The sequence below is a fragment of the Orcinus orca genome, chromosome 4 (assembly GCF_937001465.1).
Source record: "Orcinus orca chromosome 4, mOrcOrc1.1, whole genome shotgun sequence".
Classification (NCBI taxonomy): Eukaryota; Metazoa; Chordata; class Mammalia; order Artiodactyla; family Delphinidae; genus Orcinus; species Orcinus orca.
The window spans coordinates 25,281,662-25,304,371 of NC_064562.1; the positions used below are offsets into that span (position 1 = coordinate 25,281,662).

The 22,710-nt window shown below is 44.7% G+C and overlaps 1 protein-coding gene and 1 pseudogene across 7 annotated transcripts in view; one reads left to right on the forward strand and one right to left on the reverse strand.

Moving 5' to 3' along the window:
• Positions 1-3,186: 3,186 nt before the first annotated feature.
• LOC105748337 (translation initiation factor IF-2-like) lies at positions 3,187-4,076 on the reverse strand (annotated as a pseudogene).
• Positions 3,998-22,710, forward strand: part of GAB1 (GRB2 associated binding protein 1) — a 127,571-nt gene continuing 108,858 nt past the window's right edge. For 4 of the 7 annotated variants that reach the window (XM_049709527.1, XM_049709528.1, XM_004263597.4 and 1 more), the window contains exon 1: positions 3,998-4,131. In XM_049709527.1, the coding sequence (XP_049565484.1) occupies positions 4,060-4,131 (72 nt within the window). In that variant the 5' untranslated portion in view covers positions 3,998-4,059. Of the gene's footprint in view, positions 4,132-10,851; positions 10,875-18,370; positions 18,902-18,924; positions 19,124-22,710 lie in introns of those variants that run through there. The other 3 variants (XM_049709531.1, XM_049709532.1, XM_049709529.1) reach the window with 3 other exon arrangements.

The following is a 22,710-nucleotide window of genomic DNA, read 5'->3' on the forward strand; positions in this document are numbered from 1 at the left end:
TTGCTCTGAGGAAAAGTCTAAACTCTAAGAAGATCTCCAGGCCTCAGCACAACCTGTCCCTTGTCTGCTTCTGTCACCTTACCCAGTCCAATGTCCCTCTCACTCATCTGCCTGCTGCCTTCATTCAGGTCCTCCGGAGTTTCTTCCAGCCTGAGGATTTAGACACCTCGTAGTTTCTCTGTTGTCTGGAATACCCTTCGCTGCTGCTTGGCCAGGCCATTTCTACTCATCCTGAGGATCTCAGTTTAAAGTCAGTTCCTCAGGGAAGTCTTTCCCCACATACCCACCCTTCTCCCAGGGGGTAGAGCCTCCAGTTGTAAGCCCAGGTAAGACTCTTTGTTTTTCCTTCACAGCATTTATCAACTGTATTGTTGAAGTTAAGGGGCTAATGACTAGTAAAATGCTCTTCTCTAGAATAAAGGAGTGAGGTAATAGGTCTGGCTAACCTCCCTATTATATCCTGGGTCCTCAAGAACTTGTATATACAAAGACATTCCATAAATATTTGTTGTATGAATGAAATTTAAGATACTGATGTGTAGTAGTGTTTTCCAGCATACCTTTTAACATATAAGGATACAAAATGTAATTTTACAATCATCTAAAAATGGCATATAATGTAAAGATAAAGCCAATTTCCTTTCTAACATACATACATGAAGACATATCTATCTTCAACCTCTCCTCACTTATTTGATCTCTAGAAATATAAATCTCAAACAACATAGTCGAAGATAAGGGAAAATACTTAATGATTTCTTATATGGAAATGAGATCATTGAATCCCTTATTTGAAATAATGAAAAAGATTACTGGGTATACAGTCGGTCCTTCCATATCCTTGGGTTCCTCATCCGAGGAGCCAACCAACCTCGGATGGGAAATACTCGGAAAAAATCCAGAAAGTTCCAAAAAGCAAAACTTGAATTTGCTGCATGCTAGCAACAATTTACATAGCATTTACATTGTATTAGGTATTATAAGTAATTAGAGATGATTTATAGTATAAAGATGTGACTACTACACCATCTTATACAAGGAAATTGAGCAGCAAAGGATTTTGGTATGGGGAGGGGTCCTGAAACCCATTCCCCAGGGATAAGGAGGGCTGACTGTATTACAGTCTTCCATTAAAAAGAATCTGAAAAAGCAGATATGTATATATATATATATATATACATATATACACACACACACATACATAAACACACGTGTATCACTGAATCACTATACCGTACACCTGAAACTAAAACAACAATTGTAAATAAATTATACTTCAATTTAAAAAAGAAAGAACTTTAGGGATTTCCCTGTCTGTCCAGTAGTCAAGAATTCCTCTTCCACTGCAGGGGGCATGGGTTCCAGCCCTGGTTGGGGAACTAAGATCCTGCATGCCACATGGGTGTGGCCAAAAAAAAAGAAAAAGAGACAGACACAGAGATTTAAAAAAAGGACTTCATAACAGGAGTGGAGGAAGTGGTAAATTATCTAGCCAACAGTTAACTATGAAAGAGTGGACTAGTCTTAGCAATGTTAATTATAAATACTTTGACTCAGTGAACAGACACACTGCCTGTGGGAGAAGTGGAAAATGAATTCAGTGATTTATTTTCATTTGCACGCTTGTGGTAAAACCTGAGTTCACATAAAAATTGCTTTGGTTTATGAACTGCCATAAAAATTACACTCACTTGTATTCTAAAAAGCCTTAAAATGTAAGAAAAACAATGAACCCCCTTTGCTTGTTTTTTCTCTCTCAATTCTCCTTACGGTTATCCCTTTGATCCTTCACAAAACAAGTCTGATTCTCTTCTTCACAACATCTTTCAAATCTCTGGCGAGCTGCCTCTTTAAGGAAGACTTGTCTCATCCTATCTGACCTGGTCCCACCCTGGTTATTCTTCTAATTTACTGTGTTTATTTCCCCCAGGGCACAACATTTATCACAATCTGTACTTGTGTTGACCCCTGTTTACTATCCAACGCAGCCACAGAAATGTCACTTCCATGAGTGCAGAGACCTCTAGTTCTCACCACCCCAGCACCTAATTTCCTACAACTGTACAAGCTTTTCAAACTCAGAGGAACTCCTGAAAGTGAATGTTGTATTAACAAGAAAATGCCTGAGGTTATTTTTTCCAGAAACGTTCACTTATCTCCTACTATTTTTAGCACTTTTATCTGATTATTTATATTACCTTCCAAAATTTGTGTGAGGTCTTTGTTTTCCATAAATAAACTGGAAAAGATATTTCTATTACAGGATCGTGTTAAACTCAGGACCACGTATCATAATTGTAAAGCACACGCAAGAAAGCAAATAGCGCTAAGACATCCAGTAAGTTTCCCTTTTCTGGTCCAACACCCCAAAGGTAGATTTTAAACAAATGCCAAGTCAAGTGGAAGAAACTGGCAACAAATGGAGGGAGTGTGAGACTTCAAAATGTCCCAGAGATCGATTCAACCAAATCCTTTGGCCCCGCTAAGCGTTCCCACACCACTCAGGCAAGGCTGCTCCGGGGACCAGCCCACACCAGCCCGGAAGGGTCCCCCTCTGCCCTCCGCTCCAGGCTGGTCGCCTTAGCGCGTTCCCCCGAGTCCTCGCCCTCCTGGTCCCTGCCCCGGGCAGGGATCCGGGGGTCGCAGACTCTCCAGGGCGCGCGGTCTCCCTCCGGGCTGTTTTGCTTTGCGCGCTGTCAAGTACAAACACCCCAGCCCCTCCCCCTCCAACTCCTGATCTCGTGCACAGTACTAACTCCGAACTGACTGACACTCGGCTGAGCCAAGATGGCAATCTCCAGACTTGAACATTCGAAGGTTCCTCGCTCCGCCCGGAGCCCGAGCCCCGGCGGCACCGCCCTCGCCGAGGCCTCGCCGCCTTCCCCGGCGAGCAGGCCGCCGGGGGCTCCGGTCTCCACGGCCGCCGGGCGGCCGAGGACCCCTCTCTAGCTTTCCGAACTACAGATCCCAGGGTGCCTCTCGGACTCCCGCTCCCTCCCTCTCTCGCTCCCTCCCTCCGTGCGTCTCCTCCTCCCTGGCCCTTGTTTTGGCTGGAAGCGCTCCGGCGGAGTTAGAGAAAGTCTGGGCAGAAACCGCAGCCGGCCCGAACGTGGGAAGGGGAGGAGGAAAGGAAGAGGGAGCCGGGAGGCCGGGAGAGGGAGGGATCGGGGCCGGGGGCCAGGCCGCTCAGAACCTGCCGCGCGCCCGGGGGTGGGGGAGGCGGCGCGGGAGGAGCGCGAGGGGACTGGACGGTGGGCTCTGTCCCCGCAGCCGAGCAGCCGAGAGCTTCGTTCCTTCGCCGCCCTCCGCCCTCTCTCTCCCGCGGCGGCGGCGAGCGCGGACCCACCCTCCGGCGGGACCTCTGCCCTGCCCAGCGACGCCGAGCCGGCGGCTCCCTCCGTGGCCCTGGACCAGCCCTGCGCCCGCTGTCCACGGGACCCTCGCGGCTTCCCCTTTCCTCCCGGCTGCCCAGGCGCCGCGGGGAAGTGACCCACCCTCCCGCGAGGAGGGGGAAGGAGAGGATCGCGCAGGGCGCACCGAAACCGAGAGCGGGCGAGCCGGAGTGGGCACCGCGCAGGGCATTGTGTGTGTGTGTGTGTGTGTGTGTGTGTGTGTGTGTCAGTGTGGGTGTGCGCGCGTGCAGCGTCGTGTCTGTCTAGAGAGCGCTCTGGGAGGTCCCGTCCCGAGGGGGCGGAGCGCAGGGGGCCGAGGCTTGGGCTCCGCGCCGGGGCAGAGTCCCGTTGAGCCCGAGCGCGAAGGAGGCAGCCGGCGGGACTGCGCGCCTGGCGGCTGGGCGGGCGCACTGAAGGGAGGCCGGGGCGCCCTCGGCCCGGCCGCGGACCCTGCCCCGAGGTATCGGCCTCGGCGGCGCGGCCCGCTTCTACTCAAGTCCGCGGACCTGCTTGCTGGGGAAGAAGCTCGGAGGCCGAGAGCCGGCGCGCCGCGGAGCCCGTCCGCCCGGGGTGCGCCGCGGGAGAGCTAGGTCCCCGCCGCTGCGCGGCTGTCCGGCGTCGGCGGTGTCGGGAGCGCGCCCGGCCCGGAGCCGGAGAGGCGCGCACCATGAGCGGCGGCGAAGTGGTCTGCTCCGGATGGCTCCGCAAGTCACCCCCGGAGAAAAAGTTGAAGCGTTATGTAAGTAGAGCTCGGCCGCCGTTCCCCTTCCCGGGAGGCTCGCGCGCGGGCTGCTGCTTACTCTTGGTCCCCATCCTTTTCCCGTGGGCCCTTTCCCCGGCAGGCTGGGGACCCAGGCTGGACACTCACGCCCGGGCCTCCTCTTGGCCGGGCACGTTTCTTTCTCCAGATTCCAGACATCGGCCCGTAGGAGGGCCCGGCATGGCCAGCTGAGCGCCGGCTGCATGTTTTTATTGTTCCTTTTAGCAGGGGCGAGGGGGAGAGCATTCTCCTTTCGTTATATCTGCAGGGAATCCTTAGGGACTGCTGTATAGTAAATTTCCCGCAGTGGGAAACCCACGGAGGTGTTGGAACTCATCAGCCTTCTATTTGGTCCGCGCTCCCTCCCGCCTTCCCCTCGGGGTGGTTGCCGGAAGCGGGCGGGGGACCTGGGAAGTTGGCCTTAGAGCCGAGCATCTCCAGTCCGCGCACACGGGAAAGAAAAGTTATTACGCGCCCTACCGTTTGCTTAGCACGGTTCACATTTTCGCGGTTTTGAAGCGAGGGACCTTGGAGTTTGGCCCGAGAGCCTTGGCAGTTTGCTGCGAAAGGAGGGCGCTGTGGGGAGCCTGGTGGCTGGTGTTCGGGCGCCGTGGACACGCTGTCAAACCCCGCAGGAGAGGACAGCTGGGGCCAGTCAGGATTTCTGTGTGTTACGGTACTTTCCCAGGCCACCCGAATTGCTTCTGCTGATTATGTGTTAAACCGTTTTAGCTGTTAAGGAAGATATTCCTTGAAAGAACCAACCTTGCTTAGGTGGAAATCTGTGTCCTCTTCGGGGGGGGGGGTGTCTGCGATCTTATCCCCTTCTCCCCCATTGGCTCTTTGTTGCTGCCCCCTGCAAAAGACAGAAATGACACCTTCGCCCTGGCATATGACGCAAATATTTTTCTAGTAAAGTATGTCTCGAAAACAAAATGTATGCCCCCTTAAATATAAATTTACTACCAGGGGGCCGACACTAATAATGGAACCTGTTTCTTGTGGAAGGGTATCTACATCCAGAGAGCTCGAGGTAATCCTATTAGTCACTGTTTGCTTGCATAGAACGGAGTGAAGTGCAATATTTAACTTCACCAACAACTCACCGGTGAGTTTCTGGTTTACTTTCTGCCAGAATTTGTTATAGGCAAGTAATTCTTATTTAAGGATTTGATGCCACAAATCCTAAGAAAGTTCTCCAGAGATTTTTTGAATCCTTCCAAATCCTGTCTCTCCACCTATCACACTTTGCCTGAATATTCTGGTAAATATGCTGACTTTAATACAAAAACTGGGGAGAGGCAGTGTTGTTTTCAGCTCTGAGTTCTGAAGAGAAGGCTGTATGTGTGTGGGAGAGGGAGTGGATTGATAGATGTATTTGTTTTGAGAAGGTGCTGTTTAGGAAATGATTGGGTCCTTGGGGGAACTGAAGAACACTACATTAGCTGAAATAGGTAGTGGTAATAGAGGTTTAATGCTTTCTTTCACATGATTGGTTTATGGCTCTCTCAAAAGATGCCCCGCACTGGACTAGGGACCATAAGATTAAAAAATACAGTAGGAAAAAAGACTTGCCTCTTGGGCTTGCAATTTAATGTAATACAAACCAGGAAGAAAATCAGCCCCAAAGATTATGTCTTAACAAGGACCAAGAAAATGGAAAATCTGAATTTAAAAAAATTTATTATTTGATCATTACAACAGTTTTATGAGGCGGGTATTATCTATGTGTTTAACAGATGAGAACACAGTCTACATAACTAGAGTGTGCCAGAGGCAGGGTTTGAACCCAGATCTGCCTGCCTGACTGGCCTTTAAAAGGTTAATGAGTCATCTAGTTGATTTCAAGCGGCACTCAGGCGGGTCATCTGTAAACAGCCTTTCAAGTTGTAACTTTCTGTGAGTCTATGGATATTGGTTGAGCATGCAAGGAAGGGGCGGGCTGTGCATCAGAGGTGCAGTGCTGAAGAAACACAAGACAAGCATGTGTGCACAAAAGGTAGCTAGCAACGCCACACGGTTTCTGATTGTGTGCCCAAGTGGATCACTATGGGTATCGCATAGATGTTTTGAGGAACAAGCTTCTTGTAGACTGAAACCACAGGAATACTTCAGGGAGACAGTGGGCTCCCTAAATTGTTGTCAGCTGAGGGGAGAATATGCCTAACAGCGGAGGGAGGCGGGCTTTTCTTTGGCTGGGCACTGGGGTTTTCTTTCCACACCAGTGAAGTACATAGAGACAGCCCAGGAAGAAAGTGGGCAGGGTGGCCACCAGAATTGAGGGGTCCAAGAGGGTGACTGGAGACTTACAAGTTAAAATGAGTCTTGTCTTATATTTGCACTGTCAAGTCGGTTGCCCAGATTTTGACATTCCCAGATGATTGCTCTTTGGCTTGGTATCCAATTCAGACAGTTTTGGCTAAAGCAGCTTTGCCCCTCAAAGACATTGGCATATATACATGCATCTCCTGTGCTGGTTTGGTTTTCATGTAGAATCTTTATTTTCTGGATGAAAGGAAACATTGTTGGCCACCCAGTAGGCAAAATGTTGCTTGATAATGGTTTTGAATGAACAGATTCACTGTGATAAGATATCTTGGATGCCTGGTACTGTAATTGTTAAATGAAACTTCAGGGAGTTTGAACATTGATTTTGTTGGGGAACATTTGGCCAGAGAACTTTGACAGTTGTCTCGCTGTTTACAGTATTTATAGGGTAGTCCAAGCATTGATTAAGATGATCCATCAGGGCTTTTAAGTGACAAAAAATTGTTTTAGTTTTATCTTCAAAGTCATCTCAAGGTATGGCCCCCATGCATTCCATTTACAACTCCATTTTATGTTTGCTTTTTTATAGTCAACAGCATTGTTTTTTTATATTAGTATGTTCCTCAGATATGGAAGCTTTTCTTGAATTTCCTAAAGAGAGTGGAAGTGGCATAAAAGACGGTTAAAGACTAGCGAGCAGATTCTCCAGCCTTTTTGCCTCTTTTTAATTTTTTCTATATTTATTTGCAAAAGGGTAAGAACCTCTTGTATGTGTTCCATCCTCTGAGAATTTTTAGAAGTCCACTTAATATGGAGGTGAAGATTTTTCTGCTTTCTCTCAGTTTTGCTACTACTGTGTTGCTGTTTTCATCCTGTGTTATATATTAAACACCTGATTTTTCACTCTGTCAAGGACCTGAGTAGAATCACATACAGATCAATGTCACTAGGGTTATAGAAACCAAGTAGACTCTTGGTAGTATGCACTCAACGGCTGCGCTCAGCTGTTTAAAGGGCTGTTTAAAGACAAATCAGCCATTTGAAATAATGGTAGAATTTTCATCAGGATTTGAAATTTTAGCTGAGATAAAAGGTGAGTCTTGAAAACAAAGGATTGCTCCAAGCCAGCTGGCTGTCTCCCTGTCTCTGCAGCGGGGAGCTTCCCTATGGCCTGCCTCAAGCCAAGACACCAAGTTTGGGCTCCTCCATGGCCCAGATGTCTGCCTTGGGCCGGTGTGCAGTCTCAGCAGGAGAACCTGCTTCTGGACCAGGGCAGGGTGGCCTGCTAGCTGCCAGCCAGCTGGGGAGCAAAACGTCAGCCAGTTCTTGGGTGTGTAATCTGCACCCAGCTTGGGCTCTGCTCTTCAGCTGTCAGCTTATAGGATGTTTTTTGTCTGAACTTGTGGTTCTGGGAATGGACTTAGAAATAGCATCTTCCTCTGGGTGGGCACCTGACATCTTACATGGAGGAGAGAGGCATGGGGAAGGCAAAATAACAGCATCTCCTTGGTTCAAGGACAACCCAGGAGCTGGGCTAAGTCCCTGTTCCATAGTGTCACTACAACAAAGAGGGCTGGGATGTTTGGAAGCTTTTCCTGCCCTTTTTTGGCAATTCCCAGTAGCAGATTCTGCTACTGGGAATTGCCAGTAGTCAACAGATTCTGAAGCTTTTGCTTACAGTGACTGAAGGAGCATAATTATTCTGTTCAAGGAAATTTTTTTCCTGCAATTCTCCCATTAGTGAACATACCATTCAAATTTCGAATGTTTTCTTTTTACCTTTTCCAATAAGGCAGGAACATTGTTTCTACTAAGAAAGATCATCAACTAGCAAGTACATTGTCTTTATGAAAGTTAATGATAGTTAATTCTTTTGTTGTGCCTGGGCTTAGTGATATGAGTTGCTGAATCCCTAAATCTGATTGTTGTCTTTTGGGATTCAAAATTACTAAGAAGGTGGATCAGCTTGGAGGGTAGTTTTAGAATTCTGCTGTTTTTAAATTTTTTTTTAATTGATCATCTTTGAACAAATACAAAAACATGGCAAGAATTTATACTTGGATAATCTGGTTGACAGGTGAACTGGTTATTTCAGTGTGTTTTGCCATAATGAGTCTGCTTAAATATGAAAGAAATGAAGTGACAAGGCACTTTTAAGCCTAAGTAAGATTCCCTAGTTTGGAGTTGACATAAAAAATACATAGCTAAGGTCTTGATGATTTGCAGGTTGAGGACATTTAAGAGGTGATTAACTGTCGGCACTGCTAATTTTCTTACAGAGACTAACACACGAGAAAGAACATCGTAGCAGGTGGATTACCACTTTATTTTTGAAGGGTTTTGGGTAAATTGGGCCATGGTGGAAGGAACCCTGAACTGAGTGTCAGGACCCAGAATTCACCTGGGCTTTGCCACTATTCACGTGATCTTTGGAGCCTTCTGATCCTCAGTTTCCTTATCTGTAAAATGGGGACGTGGTGGGCACCACATCTACACTCTAAGCTCTCTTGCCCTCTAACATTCCTCTTCTCAGACTTTCCCTTGGCAGGGAGGGGCAGATGGGGGGGAAATAAATCTTCCATTTCTTGTTCATCTTAAATAGCTAGTGAATATATTAGAACTACAGAAGCAGAATTCTTTGGGGACCCTTCGGCGCCTCCCTTAACAGAATGCAGGCTCACTGAGCCCAGGGCTGCCGAGTGCCTGTGCTGCTGTGTCTGATACAGAGTGGAAGCTCACCAGGTATCTGTTGACTGAATCGATAAACAGGTATCTCTGGAGCTTTTGTAAATGTGCCACGTGTTGAATACCGTGGAGGGAAAGGCCCACTCCCTTCCCGTAAGGAGTTTCTAATCTGTTCCCCAAGACAAGCTGTAAATGCATGTTCCTTTAAATCGTTTTACAAGAGCTATGTTTATAAGGCTGTATATGATGAATTGCCAAATGGTTGATACAGACAGTAATTGCTTAAGAGCTCAGACTAGAGGGGAGGGGGAGGAGGGCAGCCAGGGGAGACTTCACAGGTGAATTTCAGGCTCTATTCTTGGAAGAATCCAGGTGCTTCTGACAGAAATAGCAAAATCAGAAGGGCAGCCTGGTTTTCAAGGAAGAACGGGGACTTTGTGTTGAGTTCAGACATCCCTGTGAAAAGAACAGAACAGCTCCGTTTCATGCATGGAATTTGGATGTCAGCTGTAACTTGCAGTTTGAGAAGTTTCAGTTCTGCCATGACCTAATGCTCTTGATGGGATCCTGACCACAAGTGAATTTTCTGTCCCAGGCTAGACAACAAACCAAACAACCCCACTTGTCCGGTCACCTGAACTTATTAAAATTCCAAGGGACATGTGTTATTTAAGATTTCTTTATGTCTGTTTGGAACTAAATAATTCATTCTGGCAAGCATTTAGTTGACAACAGAGAGGGAGCATGTTCTGGTAGGAGGGAGAATAAAAGAGCCTTTGATTCATTTGCTTCTGAGCTCCAGCAGGAGGGCAGGGGCTGCCTTGGGCTAGCGTCTTATTTTGGACTTTGGAAGCCATCTTAGCCCAGCTGTGTGAGTGCCAGCCAGTGCTGGAGGAAAGAGAATAACACCAATGGATCACATTAAACCCCTCCTGACTGTTGATGGAAGGGTTTCTCCCATTTCACATTCCTTGCATTAACATGATGGCTCACTTCCCCCCAAGTCAGAGTTCCATCTGAATTTGCCACTTGAACTTGGATTGAAGGCACAGCGCTTCTGTGACTCTTTATCTCAGTCGACTAAGTACAGGAAACTTAGCAAGACCCAGGTCCCTGTCTGCTCCCCCTCTTCAGCTACAGGAACAAATAAAATCAGCATTCTTTTCTTCTTTAGATGACTCCTGGGCGAAAGTGGCTCATTGTACCATGGATTTCCACGGCCCTTAAATGTAGCCTCTTCATTTGCCAACTCAATGGCTGGGGGAGCCTTAATGAATTGGAGATGGCGATGCAGGCCTGTGGAATTACTGGGAAAAGTCATTTTAGGAACTTGGAAGCTTCGACCATTCCAGGCTTGTCTGTGTGAGCACCTCAAATCCTACAAGAATGCCTTAACTGGAAAAGAATCTTTTATATTTTAAGCAGTTCTTTTATTCGTAGGAGCAAAATGCTCCCTAACTGAAGAGAAAAATGCTCATTGCTGAATGTGTATAAAGTAGAACCCAGCAGCTTTTGACCCTCCCACAGCCTGCTTTATGAAAAAAAAAAAAAAATAGTTAAGACTCTGCACCGAAATGCATGCTTGGTCGTTATCTGGGTTACATTAGCCCTTGAAGCATTCTGATTACAGCTTGTAGCTGCCAAGCCCTGTCCTGCAGTGTTATCTGGAACAAAAATTTTCCATGTGGTTGTTTTTAGCAGAGCTACTATATGCAAACTGCATGTGAAGATGTAAGTCGCAAAGAAATAGAGCTTCTAGAAGGGGAAATGTGAGTGATCTTAATTTTTTTTTCTACTATTTAACTGTTCTTTCCTTTCTGTGTATTTCAGAAATTTTTTTCATATTTCTAAACTGAGTTTTCTTTTACTTTTATACACTGGAAAGAATCCCAAATTTACCACAAGTTTTTCATATGGTGGTGTTTTTTTTCTCCCAGCTTTTTTCTTTGAATTCATACTTGGCCTAGGTAATTCCCCATGTGTTCAAACAACAACAACAACAACAGCAGTGTCCTAAAAGGAAAAAAACAAATGGCTACATTGTTCCATGAGTTAAAAACAATATACCAAGAGTCCAAACATTTCTCTTCAGTGTAGAAATCTTAGGTCTTTTTTTTTTTTTAAGGAAGAAAAATACCAAACTTTGCTTTAACTGTCCTGCTCATTGATTTTCTTTTCCCTTTTTTATTTATTTTCCTTTGTTTTAACTCGTGTCGTTTAATTTTTTTGAAAAGTTTTACATATGGTTCTTCTTTAAGAATATCACACATGGAAAACGAAAACATTAAAATTTCATTTTACTTTTCATCCTCTGGTCTGAAGAGGGGAAAAATGTTAATTAACGGTAAGGGTTTGTAACTGACTTCGTGCTGCTTGGTTGAATTGAATATTTGTCATTATTGCCTAGAGATATTTAGCAGTTTTATGTGAAATAAGCAGGTAAATATGTTAGTTAAGAGGCTTTTTTGCTTTTATGAAATAAAATATGCAGGACGGTAGCGTCAGGGGATTGAGAACTCAATCTATTTTTGTCATTTTTACTGTAGTTAATATTTGGTAGTTGATATTTTGTATTAAATATTTATTGTATTTAATACATCGGCTAGCCAGTTGCTATAAAATTTTATCTGCTAACTTTTTTAAGTGGGAGAGAAGTAAAAAGCACTCTTTCCCCCAGGAATCCCTACCCACTTGCCCTTTTCCCCTTTTCCCCTTGCTTTCCACTTCTTCCTCTGTAATAGAAGCCTCACTACCAACACCACAAAGTATTCATGTCAAAATCCTTACACACACAGTCTTTCACCTGTTCTCTAAAAAAGGGGGAGTTATTTATGTCCTGTTATGTAGTAATCAAGACTAGGAATCATAATGTTCTACCCAGCAGGTAGATTGTTGTTCTCTCCTGAAATGCAGTTTTTAGTTACTACTGTATTGGGAAATGCGGTCAGGCCACTTTCTGACTAGCAGGACTCCTCCCTGAGATGACTACCTGGTTAAAGAATTAAGTACCTGGTGTGCTTTGTCAACTCCAGTCCATCACACATTCCCATCGGTGCCTTGGCTAGGGTCATGGTAGCCAAGAGGAAGGTGCTTCTGATTGGAGGGATGACCACTTGATTTGCGGGAAAGAAGTGCTTTTATCTTTGTCACTTGGAAGAGAAACACTTGGTAAAATGCTACCTCCAGTGCTGTGAATTCCAGTGGCGTTAAGTAGAACTTGGTGAGGAAGGCTCACCTCACTGGGTTAGAGAAGCATCATATGAAGCCCCTACCCTCTGGCAAAGTTATAATTGACCCCAGAGTCGTGTAGGAGGATTGGATTTTACAAGTTCTCCCCGACAATTTCAGATTTAAATGTTTGAAGTGTTGGAAAAAGGTAAAAGGAAATACTGAGCTAGGAAGAATGCGAAATATTTGGGCAGTTAATTTGTTCCTGGTGGTGCTGTTACATAAAACCAAAGCCTTCTGAGTAATCTTCACAGGGTATCTAGGTCATTTATCTCTGAAGAAAAGTGCACAAAATTAAACTGATGCTGTAGTTCTTTTTTCTTTCTCTTCTTTTTTCTTTCTCTTCATTTAAGCAGTGGAAGAGTCAAAACAGGAAAAGCATGCCTGGTACATTTTTCGTTTTAACATATCTTTCTAGATGATTTTCCTAGTGGCCCACAGTATACACAGTAGAAAGCGTGTACACATGATCTATTTACAAAGAAAATTATGGCTTCATTTATCATTCTTTGGTGTTTGTAATAGGTTATTAATTTCCAGAGGACAAAGACGGCATTTGTTCTCTGCGTCTGAAATGCACAGAGTGGTACCTGGCACAATCTCTTGAGTAGCGTGACCAAATACTTGTTGAATTTTAAGCCTAAAATGATAAATCATCTAGTTCAATGTTTCTCAACCTCTTCTAACCCATTTCTCTATCACGTATTGTTTGAGTTTCCCATGGCTTTTCATCCAGTTTTATTTTCTATGATTTGCATTACAAAAACAATAGCTATATCAAATATCTCTCCCAATTATACTTATCTCCTTCTTCCCTAGTAGAGAGTCCAACCTCCTCTTTTTACAGGGAGTGAAAATAAATAGCCTCCGAGAGACTTAATTGATTTGTCCGAGGTCATACAAGTTAACCAGCTGTTCTGGCGGGGCCAGATCTCTTACTTCTCAGGTCAGACCCTGCAGTCCTTGAGGGGATGGCCGCTGAGAACAAGGCATTGCAAAGAATTCAGAAGAAGCCCAAGAGGGCACTGCGTCTACCTTTCAGGAGTTTATATGCTACTAGGGACATAGGAGGCACTCAGTACTGCAAATTGTGTTGTGATCAGTGATGTGTGAGGCCAGGCTTTAGAAGAATTCAGCCGAGGGAGGTGGATTCAGGGATTCCGGGAAAGTTTCATGAAGGTTTCATGAAGAGAGATTTCACCAGGACCTTAAAAGATGGATTCAGGGCTTCCCTGAATGGCGCAGTGGTTGAGAGTCCGCCTGCCGATGCAGGGGACGCGGGTTCATGCCCCGGTCCGGGAAGATCCCACATGCCGCGGAGTGGCTGGGCCCGTGAGCCATGGCTACTAAGCCTGCGCGTCCGGAGCCTGTGCTCCACAACGGGAGAGGCCACAGCAGTGAGAGGCCCGCATACCAAAAGAAAAAAAAAAAAGATGGATTCAATTTTCAAAGATGGGGCTGGAGCGAGACTCTATTGCTCCCTTTTCCAGCCAGACTCGTGGGTGGGTTGTGTCCACCTGGCGGCCCCCTCTTCCTCACCTGCTGCTCATCTCAGAGTGGAATACAGCCCGGGTCCTCTTCCACCATCCTTACCTAACCCGGCTCCCACTAAGATCCCAGATGGTTGCCCAATCTAGCAGAACTAGATCTGAACTTTTTAGTTTTTATTTTTCATGAAACTCTTGACTACATCGTTGGAGATAACCAGTCCATTTTCTCAAAATATGTTCTTCCCTGTGCCTTCCTGATACCAGGCTCTGGTTTCTGGAAGTGTTGGAGTTCCTAAGCGTTCTAGTGCTGGCTAGCCCTGGATGCTCTCTACTCCCATGTCACACCGTTAGTAGTTCTTCATCCATTGGGCGTTCATGAACTTTTTTGAAAATTTGATAAAAGCTCCATGTTCTCCATTTCCATAGAATTCTTTCTTTTTTTTCCCCCCCTGCTTGGCCAGTGCCCACATCATGCTGGTTGTTAGTTGATTTACAGTTTTGTTAGTTTCAGGTGTACAGCAGAGTGATTCAGTTATATATTCTTTTTCAGATTCTCTTCCATTGTAGGTTATTACAAGATGTTGAGTATAGTTCCCTCTGCTATACAGTAGGTCCTTGCTGGTTATCTATTTTATATATAGTAGTGTCCACAGAATTCTTACAAACTTACACACAAACCTTATTATCCCGTTGCACGCTTCCTAACTTTTAAAGCCCATCTGTGGATCATAAAGCCCAGTGAAATGCCCCTGAATTATATGCTGATGATCTGAAGACACCATTTCAGCCCATTTGTCACTCCACATCTTTGGCTCTAACTGGTTAGTAGATCTCTAACTGCTTAGATCCCCACAGCAACCGGAGAGTCCGCATGCCCACAGCAGGGCTTACCATCCTCTCCCTAAACTCCGTCCTCTCGCTGTTCCCTCTCTCAGTCAGTCACGCCACCATCCCTTTCCCAGTGGCTTAAGCCAGAGGGTTTTCTTTGTTCTCTTCTCCTTCTCCACATCCAGTGACCAAATCCTGTCAGCTTTACCTTCCAGAGATCTCTTGACTTCCTGACCTCTGTGTTGCCTAAGCTGCCTTTGCCTTTCTGCCGGATTTCTGCAATAGCTAGTTCATCTCCCTGTCTCCATCCTTGCGTCCCTCCAAACCAGCTTCATCAAGGCAGCCAGCATGGCCTTTCTGAAACCCAGATCTGATCGTCCCGGGCTCCAGTTTGAGGCTGTTCCGCAGGGTTCCTTTGCTCTGAGGAATGCCCAAACCCCTTCTCTTGGCTTGCAGGGTTCCCTGTGATGTGGCCCATGCATGTACCTCCTTCTCACTCACCCGCTCCGCTTCAGCTGTACTGAGCTTTCAGGTCCCGGATTGGCTTTGTGATCCCTCACTCTGGCCTTGGCCTGCGCGCTTCTCTCCTCCAGGGATTCCTGGCCCTCCTCTCTCTGCCTCCACACCAAGGCTACCCCGGAAGCCTGCCTTGAGCTCCCGCCACCACTATCACTCACCCACGCAGACCCAGCGGGCCAAGAGCATCTGTTTTGTTCCCCTTCGATGCTCAGCCATTCCCCCAGGACAGTGCCCATCGCACCGGATTGCACTTGTTTGTTTAATTTCTTGTCCCCCCTTTTGATGCTGGGGCTCATTGTGATTCTTCACGAGCCCCCAGTACTTTTGCCTTCAAGGGCTCCCTTCCTCTAACAAAAAAAAAAAGAATAAAAATTATATTTTGCAACTGTGTCCAGATAGATGAATATATTCCAAGCTGGATTTATTATTAGATAGTTATTATCCTTATTATGTTCATGTTTTATTCTGATTTTAAATGAATTTCATATGAAGACACTTTCTGTGGGCTCCTGAAAGTTTTACGGGCTCTAGCACTTGGTGGCCTGTACCTGATGGACACCTTGGCTGTGTCAAGTGGACATGAATCCTTCGGCGATAAAGTTGACAGCTTCTTGATTGTGACTCGGAAAGGCAAGGAGCCCACTAGTTATTTCCTTACGTGGCACGTTTGTAGTGGCTTGAATAGCTCCCTGAAACCATATTAAGATTGTGTATTGTAGTCCCTGGTATCGGAAAAATATATTTTAAAAAGTAGGATCACAGACTTAAGAGGCGTATATATATGTATATTTAAAAGCAAAAATCATGAGATCTTTATGATGTCAAAAATAAGTTCCTCGAGCTAATTCACTAATACGAACGTTTCCTCGTGATGTGTCCGTGTACAGCGGTGGTTTTTAGTGGAAGTGGGAAGGTGATTTTGCCCCCGCCAGGGACATTTAACAATGTCTGGAGATGTTTTTTGGTTGTCGCCACTGGGGGTGCTACTGGCAGCTGGTGGGTGGAGGCAGGGATGCTGTTAAACATCCTACAATGCACGGGACAGCCTTTGCAACCAAAAATGACCCAGCCCCAAATAGCAATAGGGCAGAAGTTGGGAAACCCTCAGGTAGAGGAATCCTTCATAAAGCTTGGTTCCTACAGCTGTATTATTCATTTGGTTTATTTCCCTGTGTTTCCTTTAAAAGCCATAATTCAGGTACAGGACTGTGTTGCAGCCTTGGACCCAGGCATTTCCTTTTCTGGCTTCAATAAGGTTGAGAAAAAGTCATTTAGATGCCTGAGCTTTTGAACCCCAGAGGTTGGGGCCATGCACCCCTGTCACAAGGGTTTCTGCAAGAGACAGAAATCTCTCTCCAATGGTAAATGGTCTGTTATCATTTAAATCATTGCCCCAAATACTCTCTCTTTTTTTTTTTTCCCCATGCTAATCCTAGCTGGAGTACAACCAATTGTTGTCTGGGTGGGGAGGGGGATGCTGAGTCATTTATTCATGCTTTTTATTACCTCTTGGCTTGAATATCACCATTCATTGTTCACAAGCTGCTCAGCTTGTTTACTTTTTATAAATTACATGTAATCAGTCTTCTTGCAGGTCTGGCTACTGTAATTGGCAGCAGCCATGGAGCAGGGCTGATGAGTCTGCATTTGTGCTGATGTCTCACAGTCAGCTCAGTCTCCAAACTTTGTTAGCTCCTCTATCTGTATTTCAAAAGGAAGGTGAACAGAACTGCCGTGCTGCTCTCTCTTCTCAGATGCTCTGACGGCACTTGTTCATGTAATAGTTCGGTGGAGTCCCTGTGTCCTTTGGTGAAGGAACAATCAAGGGTTTGGGGCAGTGGACCTCAAACTTTAATGTGCATACAAATCACCTGGGTAACTTCTGAAATGAACATTCTGGAGCCTTTGCCCTTTCTGAAATTTTTAGTAAATCTCGGTAGAGGTCCAGAAAACTGCATTTTCTAACTCTCAAATCCCTGGTGATTCTAATGTAGGTGGTCCTTACCTTACACTTGGATAAGTGCTGAGTTAGCATGGAGGAAACATGGGAAAAGGAAGAAAATCCAGTAGAAGTAAATGTGTATAGAGAGTGGGATAGGAAGGCAAGAACCAAAACTCAGAAAGTAACTTCAGCCTCTGTTCTGTGAGATAAGGGAAATATGCGGTGATCCTTTAAAAAATATGTGATTTAGATCAAAGCTTCCCCTAAAGGGGACATATTTAGAGGATGACAAAAGTGAAAGGGAATTTTTAGAAAGGTAAGAACATGAGAAAGTACCTAACCATCGCCAAGAAGCTCAAAGATGTGATGAAATCAAGGAAGGTACTGAGCAGGTATAGATTTGAAAAAGAACGCGCATTCGTGAATCGAGAGCTTTATGAACGGCTTAAAGATGAAGAGGATTGGGCTTCCCTGGTGGCGCAGTGGTTGAGAGTCCGCCTGCCGATGCACGGGACGCGGGTTCGTGCCCCGGTCCGGGAAGATCCCACATGCCGCGGAGCGGCTGGGCCCCTGAGCCGTGGCCGCTGAGCCTGCGCGTCCGGAGCCTGTGCTCCGCAACGGGAGAGGCCACAGCAGTGAGAGGCCCGCGTGCCGTAACCAGAAGTTCTGGTTATTCTGGTTATGGGATCTGAAAGCCTATTATGAAAATACAGTCCAGGTTTCCTGGAATAGTTATAATTTCAGATATTTTTTTCCCACTGTCTTTATAGTACATGTCTAGTTTGCCCTAAGTTTTGGTTAGTTGAGATGTGGTTGGTTTGTAACAGAGCACCAAAATAGTTCTACATGACTAAAGAAGTTCTGTTTTCAAATTTCTGTCTGCCTGTCTGTCTGTCTCTCTTTCTCTCCCTGTGTGTAATGTATATATTCTAATCTGTTTCTTTGAACCTAAACTTTGATGTTAAAGTCCGTTTTAAAGAACGAGAGCAAGAGAGAGAGAGAGATAAGACAGACTCTTAGAAAATTGGCCAAGAAATGGCCCAGGTGGGAATGGTTATTTAATCCTAGCAGAGGAATAAAGAATTTATTTCCAACTACCTACTGAGTTCACTCTGTTTTTAGAAAGCTATCAGATAGTATTTTCTTAGGGGAACTTTATGATTCTATTTATACCTTGCAGAAAGAGATTGACACCCTCCTCCCAAAATAAAAGGCATTGGGGGAGTTACTTATAAAATGATGGCTATCATCAGCTTTTGTTAATTCCTTCCTTACCCTGCTCTAACCATCTCTTCATCAGAGTGTGCGTCTTTCAATTTACTCTACCCTAACCGTCTCGGTGTCAAGAGTGTTCATTTCTCCATGCTGGGAACCCAGATTGTACTGTCGACTTTTCACCACTGTGGTGTCATACTGATGAGCTCCCTCCCTTCCTTTTCCTCCCTCCCTTCCTTTTCTCCATCCTTCACTCTCTCTCCCTTCCCCTCCATTTCCTTACTCAGGGAGATACTCTGCCCATCTGCCTGCAAGATCTTAGAGACTCTTCCCATCTGCTTTGTAAGTGTTGAGTAGCATTATTGCTGTTATACGGTATCACTATTGTTATTATACGAAGTGTCTGCCACACCCTCTCACTGCACCGAGAGTTCAAGTACGTTCAGTTAGTAGATCACTTTCCTCCCGAAATGAATAGAAGGGCTGTTGCTGGCTGGTGGTGGAGACCCAGAACCAGCTTCTATCAAGAAAGGCTAGACTCCTGTGACTTCTGTCCTGCACGAAGGATTATACGGTATCACTATTGTTATTATACGAAGTGTCTACCACACCCTCTCACTGCACCCAGAGTTCAAGTACGTTCAGCTAGTAGATCGCTTTGCTCCTGAAGTGAATAGAAGGGCTGTTGCTGGCTGGCGGTGGAGACCCAGAGCCAGCTTCTATCAAGAAAGGCTAGACTCCTGTGACGTCTGTCCCGCACGAAGGCTGGGCTCACGCCTTGCTCTTTTCATTTCAGGTGACTTTATTGCCTTGCTTTCCTGTATTTTTAAAACCATATACTTGGTAGACCTGTTTTCTTAGGAGTCTCTTGATAGTTCTAGTTATTTTTTCAGATTTTTTTCTATAATTTATTCTAACCCATATGTTGTTTAACACAGTGATAGATGTTTCCAATGAATATTTAAATTTGCTGTAAACAAGTGTAAATGCTCCTGGGGAGAACCGCAACATTAGTCATCCAAGTGCAGCATAAAAAAATATATAGCTTATCAGTTTTCAGTGGGAGTATTTTAACTTTAAAATTTCTGGCTTTGCTTTAACGTATAGGAAAAAAAAGTTATCAAATGTTAGTTAAGCAGAAGTTGTAAAATATTAGGTAAGCAGATGTATTGCCCTTTGCATGTTACTAAAATGTCTCTTTCATAATTAAATAAGACATCATTAAACTGAATATACATATTTTAACTTATAATGATTTTATATTTACTTAAATAGAAAATGCATAGATTGACTTAAAATTCATAGGATGTTGATACTTTGATTATTTCTGTTTTAAGATATAATTTTTAATACTCAGATATATTTAAAAGTTTCATATCTCCCTACTGATTTCAGTGATGCTTATTAAACAGCTAAAACATACTCTTTTATGGTAGGTTTTATGCATACTAAATATTTTAGCAAATGTGATATTTATTCCCAAGCTGGAGAAACAGTTATATGTTGAGAAACCCATGTTCTTATTAACTGAGGGATATTGGAACATGGATATTGAAGTATTTTTAATGTTTCAGTTAAGGTTCTCGTGTTGAAAACATTCATGTTTGTTTTTCAAAGAGAATCTGTTGTTTCTAAACCGTGTATTTCCAAAGCAGAATAACTTTTCATAACTTTGAGATTTTTATTGAAATACTTAAGGAGAAGAAATACTTTTCTTAAAGTAGTGAAAGGAGGAAAACTTAATTACTGATCCTATTCGCAGTGAGAAAATGAGGACCTAGGGAATTGAGGCCAAGGAAATACCCTGAGTTCAAGGCCAGTTGGTTTTAGCAGGCAGAGGTAGTCATGGATGCAAGCTTCCCGACACCCAGCCCGGCGCCATTCCCAATCTGCCACATCTATCCCCATCTTCAGAGGGTTGTTGTACTTTCCAAAATCCAAATGCTTTGACATTTTAAGAGCATTTTAGCTGCCCCTCAGAGCAGTGACAATGTGGTAAGTTCACCCCAGTCTCTCACTCTTTTTTAAAATTTTAATTTTTTTTTCTTTTCTTTTTTTTTCTTTTGCGGTATGTGGGCCTCTCACTGCTGTGGTCTCTCCCACTGTGGAGCACAGGACCAGCAGCTCCGCGGCATGTGGGATCTTCCCAGACCGGGGCATGAACCCGCGTCCCCTGCATCGGCAGGCAGACTCCCAACCACTGAGCCACCAGGGAAGCCCTAAAATTTTTATTTTTTAAAAAAAACACATAACATAAAATTTACCCTCTTACCCATTTTTAAGTGCACAGTTCAGTAATGTTAAGTGTATTGACACGGTTGTGCCACCCCAGTCTCTTTTGCTTCTCCATCTAATCTCTGGAGCCTTGGAAACATCTGAAGGGGCTTTAGACTGGCACCTTTTGGGAAGGCACGCAGCTCACCTGTGTTTGCTCCTTTCTTGTATTGATAGTAGGAAGTTAATTATGTGGGATTTGCTCACCTAATCCACACAGGAGATCCTACTTCAGTGCTCATTTGGAAATGCCACACCCCTTTCTGCCCCCGAGAAAAAATTCTTTCCCGATTGTAGATTCCGTGCTCAGTTTAATCTTGATCACATGAGCATGAGTCACCCTGGGTAAGTATGTAATCCCATTTATACCTTCCTTCCAACCTCCCTTTAATTTTTAAACTTAAAATACTGGATCCTGTTTTCCTGTATAAGGTCTGGTGATTTGGGGCTAATTTAGGGACCAGGCGATGCTGAGATTTTTTTGGAACCGGCAGTTTCTAGTCTCCTGACAGTGAAGCTGCATGGCCTATTTTAAAATTCAGACTATGTGTGGAATGTCTGTGTGGATGAAGAAACAAGTTAAAGCTTTTTTTGGGGGGAGGCAGGGAGAAAGAGGAATGAAAACGTTTAGGTAGTCTGATTTTGTGGGGGAAATTTTGAGATTTTTTTAGAATACATACAAATCAAAGATGAGGCTTTGTGATTTCTTTGGGTTCACAAAGGAAATACTTAAGGTTGGGCTAAAGAGATATTGTTGAATAAATTCCTTAACCGATAAATTAACAAATTAGTAAACCTGCCGGTGATTTCCAGTTATCATTATCTTTCCCAGTGTGTAACCACTAATTCCATGTCTTCGTTTGCAGAATGAAACATATGTCACCGGGAAGTTCTTTTTAAAAGAATACTTGTCAAGTACCTTGGAATCTTTAAGATACTTTGAATATGGCACCGAAAGAATGTAAATCACTGATGCTTATATTTTTACACCCATAGAGGATTACTGGAGTGGGAGTGGGTTGAACGTCGAAATATTCCTTTCAAAAGACAACATACATTTGAGCAAAGCCATTCTCCCTAAATGCTTATTTTAAATTGGCAGTCACTTAGCTAACAGTCAGTAATCTCACTTAGCAAGTGTCTGGCACACCTGTTTTAACCTGCACAGGTTCAGTTCACACAAAGAAAGGGAGGGTGGGGTGACGTGGTGGGAGCACCCTGTTAGTCTCATTAACATATTTGGAATAACTGTATTTGAATATTTGCCAGCTGAACTAGGCCATCTGGACGCCTGCCAAGTGAGCGATGGGAATTTCTGGGAGGAGTGTGGAGATTCGAGCCTGTGAAGTGTTGACGTTTTCTTCTTGAAGGGGAAACCTTTTAGAAGATGCTATTTAGGATACTTCCCTTACCCTCTGAACAAAATAAATTTTTCCTGTTCTCCGTTCAAATTCTGCAGAAATTTCAGATCTTCTCTTTCCACCACCTTTTTGTGTTTTTTTTTAGAATAGTACTTTAGGACTTGTCTCCCAAAAAGCTTTTGGTAATCTCTCCGGGATGAGTTTGAGTTCTTGCTCTGCCTGGTTTTTGTCTCTGCAGAATTAGTCCTGAAGCTCTTTCCGTGAGCCTCGCTGGAGCACCTCTTCCGCAAGATTATCATGTGAACACAAATATGGGAACAGGACAGACAGGATAAACTAGGGCACCTGTGGAGTCACCGCCTACCCAGTGGTTGCTCAGATCATAAAGATGGCAGCCTGGCTCAGCTCTGAGGCGTAGAAAAATGGTCTTTACAAGGTTCTCTTTTGGGGGCCTGTATCACAGTTGATGCCTTGACACCTGTCTGGCTGCAGCCACAACTTTGGGCTCTAAAACTAGTCAGGGGAGTAGTCAGTTGAAACCAGGTGTTCTCAGGTATTTGGATATAGTGCATTTAAGGGTGAGATGAGGCAAGGCATATCTTGAGTTCTCATGTTGGGGGGCAGCACACAGATGCCCAGGAGTATACTCAGGAGAGTATAAAAATCACCAGGGGGCTTCCCTGGTGGCGCAGTGGTTGGGAGTCCGCCTGCCGATGCGGGGAGCGCGGGTTCGTGCCCCGGTCCGGGA